Source organism: Trichoplusia ni, chromosome 12 (assembly GCF_003590095.1).
Source record: "Trichoplusia ni isolate ovarian cell line Hi5 chromosome 12, tn1, whole genome shotgun sequence".
Lineage (NCBI taxonomy): Eukaryota > Metazoa > Arthropoda > Insecta > Lepidoptera > Noctuidae > Trichoplusia > Trichoplusia ni.
In genome coordinates, this window is record NC_039489.1 from 8,854,980 (window position 1) to 8,864,435 (window position 9,456).

Sequence of the window (9,456 nt, forward strand, 5' to 3'; positions counted from 1 at the left end):
TTACTCACGCTTGTATGGATGCAACACTGTTACAGATACGTGTCTTAATTCACAGGTAACGCACCGCACATTAATCTGTCTAGCTGCACCACCTGCTGGGAAAACCTATTACGGCATTAGGATTTATAATTGAATCTAATTGATAACATTACCATCAAATTCGTATGGTCATTTGCAGACTTAGTATTCGATATTGACTCAAAAATTGTAACTACGTTATCACCGGAGACTCCTGAGACTATTAATAAAGGGTTAAGTATTTTTGAATTGATACACAACACTAATTTATGCTTTTGACCTGATCGTACTCTTACGTTTGATTAACTCTTTGATTACTTTTAGATCATTAAGACTCAAGACTTTGTTTTTACTCTCTCTTTAACTGTACAAAGGTACACTACAAAATGCAAATGTAGATACCTCTCAGTGGTTGGGCACTATCTCCTTTCTTCCAATAAATATTCCATTATGTACTAAATTCATACCAAATCAAAGTTTACGGTGAAAATGTGTAGGTTCTTATTACAGATCAAACTTCGTCAGTCTTTAAAATTAAGGGGGCATATAACATAAAGTAGCTGTTAGGTTATTACACAGAGCGCGGGGGTCGTGCGGGCGTTGCGCCACTCTCGTCAGCTCGTGACATGCCCCACAAAGCTTGAGGAATGACATTAGTAAAGTCGAGTAACCAGCGCGGCGAGATCACGAGTCTGCGGAGCTAACGTGGTGCTGGACGCCCAATATTTGTGTTTTGGTAAACAAATTATGTTAGGGCTAGTATAAATTAAAGTAATATCAAATTACTATATGTAGACCTAGATATGACACAATAAAGCATTCAAGCAAAAACTATTTCTATAAAGTTAATGTAAGTCACATACACGGAGAGCACATTACTAAATTAATATGATCAAAATTTTGAGGAGCACCTATTCTCAATGTCCTTGATATGAACTGTTTAGATTAAACAGCTCGTAAAGGGCTCATTAACTTTCAATTTCAAGATTAAGTAGTTAAGGTGTAAAATTACACAATTCATTAACCGATCGTCAAGTAAACGTACAAAACCGGTCTTGTTATAAATCGTTTATCTCCGGTTATCAATTACCGTCTTCTCGTTACCTAAGCTGTCATTAAAGTTGGGACGGACAGCAGTCGGATAACCATCGACATACACGAATATAATGTCAAGGTGGAGCCCCACTATTGTTTCAAATGGCTATACGTGGCTTACGTAGAAAGAATCGCAACTAACAATAATGAATAACCATTCATCGCGCTGCCGATAGTAGTGAAAGATTACAGCGCAAGGCGTGACAGTTTTAATGTATGCACATTAATTATGTTCCTTGCATGCTTGCTAAATATTTATATATCGATCTATTGTTCGTAAACGGTCGCTAATGATATAATTAATATTATTTAAAAACTGACCTAGTGCGTTTCTAGTCGTTGGCAGTCTTGTGTTTCAATCAGTCACCTATAAGTGTCTAGTATTATATAAAATCATTCAATAATAGTCCTATTTAACGTAAAGTTCAGTTTATAGAGGTTACTTATGTATTAAAACTATTTCGTTATCCTTATCCTTATCCTTATTACATATTATAAAACAAAGTCCCTCGCCGCGTCTGTCTGTCTGTCTGTTCGCGATAAACTAGAAAAGTACTGAACGGATTTTTATGCGGTTTTCAACGATTGATAGAGCAATTCTTGAGGAAGGTTTTAGTGTATAATAAGTTTAGGTTTTGTGTAAACTGACGATATTACAGCGATATTAGTTAAACATGTCGGAAAAAATTAAGCCATTCGAGAGCTTTCATCGAGAACGCTGCCAAAACCTTTCGAGTTACTACAAAACAATGTATGGCAAGTTTGTACCTTTTTAATAGATCTACAAAAAAGTCCGCGGTGGTATATGTCTATCTTCCAAGGATAACCCACAATAACCATTTTTATGTGTTTTCTTAATACAGTAAAATTATTGGTTACTTACGAACCTCTTTTTAACAATACAGTATTAATCCTTATCCAAATAAATAAGTTAGATATATTATGCATGTAATATAGAACAAATTGCCTTTTACACTACGCCAAAAACGTAAATAGGTAATGAGTTATCGTAATATTAAAATCTCCGCGCGAGAAATTAAAAATCGATGAAACGTAGCGAAGATATCGTTGGCATCTATATACTAATTGTACTATATATATACTAATTACTATGTATATACTATGTATGTACTATGTATATACTAATTGTTTGTTTGAAAGCGCTAATCTCAGAAACTACTGGTTCAAATTGAAAAAATATTTTTGTGTTGAATATACCATTAATCGAGGGAGGTTTTAGGCTTTATGTATATCATCACGCTGCGACCAATAGGAGCGAAGAAAAAGTCATAACTTATCTCTTCTAACCACGCAGACGAAGTCGCGGGCAACAGCTAGTTTAAGAATACAAGTAAACTGAGTCACTTGCTGACATTACGCTTTAAGCACACGATTACGGTCCCGACGTCCACATGTATGCAGTGTTAATAGCAGCATAAACATCGGCCGTAAACGTATTTATCGGAGCTTATTTTCCTTTACTGCCACTAAACTGCGATTCGTTCGTCATTTATCGATGTTTATTTAAGTATTCGCGACACCGCCTAACCTTTGTTACGCGATATTGTAAAGCTGTCAAAGTAATCTTATTATGGCGACCTTGGACCAAATTATGAAGAAAACATGTCGTCGCTTAGTTACGTTGTGAATACAGGTACAGGTAATTGCCGGTGGACATGTGGAATGGTAACAGATGTTCGCAAATTGCGCCGATGAACTTTAAATCGTTATCGTATCGAGTCGACAGCAACTAAATGAATATCAACCGATATTTATAAATCAGAACAAGGACAACAATGTACCTGCGCCGTGTGGGTAACATACGAAGTCTTGTCTTATTAATAAATGCAGATTAGTTTATTGGTCTACGGCAGTATAGCATACGTGTTTGTACTACTTGTCGTAAACGTCAAGTTATTGAGCAATAATTGAAGCTGTTGACTTATTGATGCGTTTGACAGCTTATTTAATGTTAAACACCTTTTATTTTATACAGAAGTGTGAACTTGTTAGTGTCACAAGTTTCAAATTGATTTTTTTTCTAATATCTATCACTTTTATTATTTACCTAGTCTATTAAATGTTCTAATTTTTTGTTTACGTAGTATATATTATATTTATCTTAATGTACGCCATTAACTGCCCTGATTCAAATTCTTCCATAATTCAATTCCATCCAAAGGTTGTCTGGAAGAGATTGCTTTTTAGCGATAAGACCGCCTTTTGTACTCATCATATTTGTTTGTATTGACCTAATTTGTTTTTTTCTTATGGTGTACAATAAAGAGTATTCTATCTATCTATCTAATTATTAGAGCAACTTTTTTTTAATAATTAAAACATTATTACCTCTAGAAAAACAATGTATGCTGGATGCAGTATTTATAAGGGACCCCGAATAAGACCTTAACCAGTTTTCCTTAAACTTATTCTGCGAATTGTTCAATACGGTTAACATTACATATATAGTAGTTAATATATAATGGTCTACAGTTTTTCTTAACAGTTGATGAAATCAAACATAACATAATAAAAAACTTGAATTGAACTTTGCGAAAATTATGTTTTGGTCAAAGTATAGAAACTGTATCATCATCATTCCCCTGCCCTTACCCCAATTTTGGTCGGCGCAATATAGCTGTATACAATTTTAATGTTCTAGTACATTTTTAAGTAGATAAGGGAGAGTAGGACACGGATATAAATGGAACCGCTGATTTTTATGAACACATTTTCAATCAGAATGTGTTCTTGACCTATCTATGCTGATTGTAGGTCCTTGCGAATTGCTTAAACCTTAAGATGATCAAAACGCAGATACTAACACGATGTTACTGTGACGAGTAGCTGATACGAGGTTGTCAGCAGAAATAGTCAAGCCAGTTCTGCTATTGTTTTGAATCCGAGGCCCAAACATCGTGGGACCAAGGCCTCTGACCTCAGCTAATTAATCTCCGAAATACTTATCAGCTGTTTAATCTGGATGTTAGATACTGCTGCTAATATTTTACTATTAGATTGCTTTGTACGTGGTATGTTGTGACGGCAAGGTGTATATATACGAGGATGCAGTGATGTTGAAATTTTACCGGCACTTGAAAGTATAAGTGTGTGTTTAAGTACTGGATTTTTCATAGTTTGAAGCTCAATTCTACAAAGTCCTTTCTATTGACTGAAAAAAAAAACATCATGAAGTCAGTTTAACAACTAAAATAGCTACAAATAGACGTTGAATTTATTTATTCAAATTAGACTACCAAGTAGCACTCTTTGAACGTCTCCAAAAACACCCACAGCATTACCCCGAATCGATCACCTTCACTGTTTCCTAAGTGCTCTAGCTATAGGAAAGAAATGGCACAACAACAAACACCTTACCACCTCAACGAAAACATTATCCCGAGCCACCTCGAATAGCCTTTAGCCGTCTCTGCTTCGAAAAATATCCTAAAATTAAATGTATACCTATATACGTATTTGCACTTTTGTCATTACATGTGCAGGCATTAAATATTTTATACTGATTTAATACTGTCAAAACAAACAATATTTTTAAACTAAATAAATTAAACAAGTATCTGTTTAATAGTCTAAACCTAACATTAGCATGTCAAACCAATATCCATACTCAAATCTTATTACAAAAATAATTAACCTTGTCTAATTTAAAACAGGATGATTATAATGTAATAAAGTTGAGCAGGGCGTGGCATCCTTGAGCGGTTGTGCAACAGCACATTACTTACAACAAGAGCACACGTAGCGGCTGTAAATGTCGCTCTGCTCTTTATGGCTACCTAATCTCTTGCTTTTCAATCTACATCATTTGTTAATGTGCTGTTAAAACTTTGGCAACAAAAGAAATTTTTGAATTGTTACACAATTTTCCAAAACAAGAACAAAATATTACCTTTTTTGTCGCATTAAGATTATTTAGGTATTTCCAGCGATTTCCCATTAAAAAAAAACTATTCAAAAAATATTTTGCTGTTTGTTTGATTTTTGTTTTCTGAAGATTATACATCTTCATTATGGTATTGGTAGATGGCTTTTTACTTCAAACATTAAAAATGAACGGAACATAATATATTATGTGATGTGACGATGGTAATAGTGACAAAATAAAACTGATATCAAAGTTAGACAATCAAATAAGCAGCAAACTCACTGGTTATTGTGTAACGTCTGCAATGCAGATTACATGATTCATTTAAAGTGTCTGCGTAAGCTGTGGACTAAAGCAACTTTTATTTGATTGTAAGCCGACTTTATGTTTCCTAGCGATATGGATAGGAGGATGTTTCGAAATACAGAATTATTTTATTAGTATGTACATTATTTTCTGAGATTTCAGTATCCCTGCTCCAACCTTATACAGATCTTTACTATTAACTACAGCAACGTAACGTACCGTCGATATTTTTAATTTCATTTAAATGTAACAGCAAACATAGGCACCCTTTACCAATAACAGTCCACTGTGTACTTGCTTGCCTAAATTACTTTTGGCCAAAAAAATTCGTTATAAGTAAAGGTTGCTAGTTTATGGAGTTCTTTAGCAAACTGGAAAGCAGTGTGAGTGAAGCCGAAGTGGTGCGGGCGGTGACCGAGTGCTCTGATTACTGCGACCTTGATCTGTGCCGCCACGCCAAGGGCCGGTTCGTTACAGGAAACTATATAATGTGGCGGATTTATATGGCTTTACAGCCGGAAACCGTTAAACTGGAATCAAAGTTCCAGATTTTTTTATGATTGATAAGTTAATAAAACTACACGTTTGCGCTTTAGTGAATCATAAGGCGATCTAGGAATTAAAAGTATTTAAAAAGCTAGACTACAAATGTAACTGTTTAAGGGCATAAAAAAAAACTAAATTATGATATCCTTTATCCGTTATCCTAAGCCGTGTTAGTCTCATGTCGTAGAAGGCATCAGGATAGTCTAGAACTCAAATATTTATTTATTAGAGCTTTCTAAGCTTAACTCAAATACACTACGTACAAATCGAAACGGAACCGCCTCGTAGGAAACTCGGTCCTAATAAGAGTCACGGTTACTTTGACAGTGAAATATCTATAATGAAATATGAAACTTGACGATCATTCATCTTACAAACTTGACCGCACCAAGGTTCACCAACTAGTTTCTCCGAATATGTAGCTAGTTGGCAAACAACAACATGCGTAAACTTTGCTGTCGTAATCTTTTTAAACCATTTTACGAAGCTTTGCTCTGCCTTCATTTACAGATGTGTAGGTTTTTTTATAATGACACCTTTACTTATGAATATAATACCTACCTACCATCACCGGAAGAGCTTTTAGTTTATACAATCGCCAATTCATATTTGCCATTATAATCTGCAAAACTTTAGAGATATAACATAGGTATCTAGGTATAGATAAGCATGAGTTTATGAACGTTAGGAACTAGTGACGTTTCAGTCATATATAGAAATCGTAGCACTTACATCAACAATACAAAGATAACTGTGAAGCCAAAAAATCTAAAAATCTAATTACAAGAATACCTGAAGCTAAAGACGAAGTTATGGACTAGACAAAACGATTAAAAAGAATTCGACAAAAAAAGTTTTGGGCTAAAAGCTAGTCAAGAGACTGATTGCATAAAAACGAATATTATAGAGATAAGCTCAAGTGAAGAGCTAGATACGTCAACATTTGTGTTGATTAAACACATTAAATTGTAATTTAGATGTAGCATTGACCAAAATCAAGGAGCATCCTAAAACTTGTATGGGGACCACATTAATAGCGCCCTGGGGCTCCAACTCACGGCCGTGCGTCGCACACACGACGTCGCTCAGTGAAAGGGTGCGCCCCCGCCATCTGTATAAAAACTACAAGCCTTCCTCGCCAGGCATCATTCAGCATCCTCGCCCAACTCAATCACCACACAATGGCATTCAAGGTACTAAAGAAAAAAATAACTATATACATTACCTGAAACGATTGATGTTTAGAACCCGTTCTTAATATGTATATTTTCTATGCCCACAGTTTGTAGTATTCGCTTGCTTGGTGGCAGCCGCCAGCGCTGGAGTATACCCTGCTGCTCCCGTAGCATACGCAGCGGCCCCAACCTACGCTCAGCACGCATATGCCGCTGCACCCGTAGCGTACGCCGCACCCGTCGCTAAGGTTCTGGCGCCCGTCGCCAAGGTCGCCGTCGAAGAGTACGCGCATCCCAAGTACAGCTTCGCTTACGACGTGCAGGACGGTCTCACCGGTGACTCCAAGTCCCAGCACGAGAGCCGCGACGGTGACGTTGTCCAGGGCTCCTACTCCGTGGTCGACCCCGACGGCACCAAGCGCACTGTTGAGTACACCGCTGATGACCACAACGGATTCAACGCCGTCGTGCACAGAGAGCCCCTCGCCCACGCCGCCAAGGTGGTCGCCCCTGTAGCTTACCACTCTGCCCCCGTCGCTTACCAAGCCCCCGTAGCTTACCAAGCCGCCCCCGTGGCCTACCAAGCTCCCGTGGTGCACGCCGCCCCCGTCGCTAAGCTGGCGTACGCGGCTACCCCAGTTGTTCACGCTGCCCCCGTCGCCAAGTTCGCCGCTCCCGTCGCCTACTCCGCTCCTCTCTACCACCACTAAATAAGAATGCCAAAACCTAGGAATCTAATATACCTTACTGTTAGCGTATTATTTTAAATACGTTTACAGTAGTATTAAGTTCAATAGGATTAAATAAATTATTTTTTTACTGACCGACTGATTTTTATTTACAATTTTTAAAGTAAATTTGCGTACCTAAACACATCCAAAATCAAGTTATAAATAGTAAATAATTCACCTAATCACGTTAGTCGTGCTTGTGGGTTATAAAGTTCACACTCAACGACCTGAGACTAAAATTACCCTACTGACATTTTGGAGTACTTAAACAGCAATTAAATTTATGAGGTAGGCCCTGGGAAATCTGTCAATAAAGGTAAGCAATTTAAGAAAATAACTATGGGAATAAACCGTATTTAATTAAATTATCTATGTCCTAAAATGTCGTCGCCTTTTCCCTTATACAACCAATAGAGCACTGAGCACAATTGAGCCCTCCTTTAAATAAATTCCATATTAATCAGATAGGAACATACAATAACAAAAAAATAATAAAAACAAAGGATTTTTAAAAACCTTTTCTTATAGTACCTGCAATTCGCATAGAACGTGCATTTACAGAACAGAACCATAAATCAATAACTTAAATTGCCTGCGCGTTTTCCATATTACCTTTCTTAAATGAGGAAACCAGTTATTTATGAAACCCCTGAAAACATGCTAGCTTGACAATTAATCTACTAAGTTGCCAACACCTATCTGTTGACAGCAACATTCATAATTTTGTAGATTATAGAATACCTGTGACCTAATTACCACCAAAATAAACCATTCAGGTGATTATGAAAACCAAAATATTTTTCAGTTACCTAACTGGACCCTATGCTAAAAGAAATAGCAAATACTACAAGAATCATTCTAGACCGAAAGTGGGCTTGACCTGGCGGTATTTTTCGATGGGACCTTTAAAACGCTGAGCTTATTCTGCACCCCAAAATTAATTGAGTCGTAATATTATTGTTTTAACCTAAGAATTAGATGACTAATTTAATAAAAGTATTATGCGATACATGCCTAAAACTCGTAAAAGCGCTAAAATGTGGAGAAAAAACATGAAACTTTGACAATGATAAAAGTTGTTGCTAGGTTTCCATACAACAGTAACATAAAGCCGTCAAGGTTCATATGGCTTCGTCCCACATTAACTATACACGAGATGTACTAGGTACCCTTTGTTTCCCGCCAACGCCCTAGTACTGCAGCCCCGTCGCCACACCCTGCCTACGCCCAAGCCTTTACGTAAACCATAGCATTGCGTATAGAATACGTCTGAGATGTTAGTGGAAAGGGGGACGCAATACGTCAACGCCCTTGCCAGATTCAAAGTGCGGCGTTTCGAAATTATTTAATATTATTAACATTTTAGGAAGATACTTAATTTATAATGACAAAACCTTAATTTTAATAGATAATATTTACTATCTTTAAATCAACTCACTAATATACTTCTTTCCGATTCTGTTTACACCAACAGTTACTAAGGACGATTTCTAGGGACCAAAGTATAAAAACATTCCTATTAATACACGTATTATAAAATAAACATCGCATAAGTTTAATAACAACATTTATTTTTGTATAAAACTTTTGCTAAGACCGTAATAAAATATTAAAATTTGAATTGTTCTATCAAGGTTCCATCGCACTACTAGCGCCATTGCTATCCCAATGTTGCCAGTTGTAAAAAAATGAAGCATAC

At 36.6% G+C, this 9,456-nt stretch overlaps 1 protein-coding gene across 1 annotated transcript; it reads left to right on the forward strand.

The window, feature by feature from the left end:
• The first annotated feature begins 6,614 nt into the window (after positions 1 to 6,614).
• Positions 6,615 to 7,850, forward strand: LOC113499640 (larval cuticle protein A3A-like). Its single transcript, XM_026880177.1, has 2 exons — positions 6,615 to 7,044; positions 7,134 to 7,850. Exons 1-2 carry the CDS (start codon positions 7,033 to 7,035, stop codon positions 7,734 to 7,736), a joined length of 615 nt encoding a protein of 204 aa, XP_026735978.1. The 5' UTR covers positions 6,615 to 7,032; the 3' UTR covers positions 7,737 to 7,850.
• The last annotated feature ends 1,606 nt before the right edge of the window (positions 7,851 to 9,456 follow it).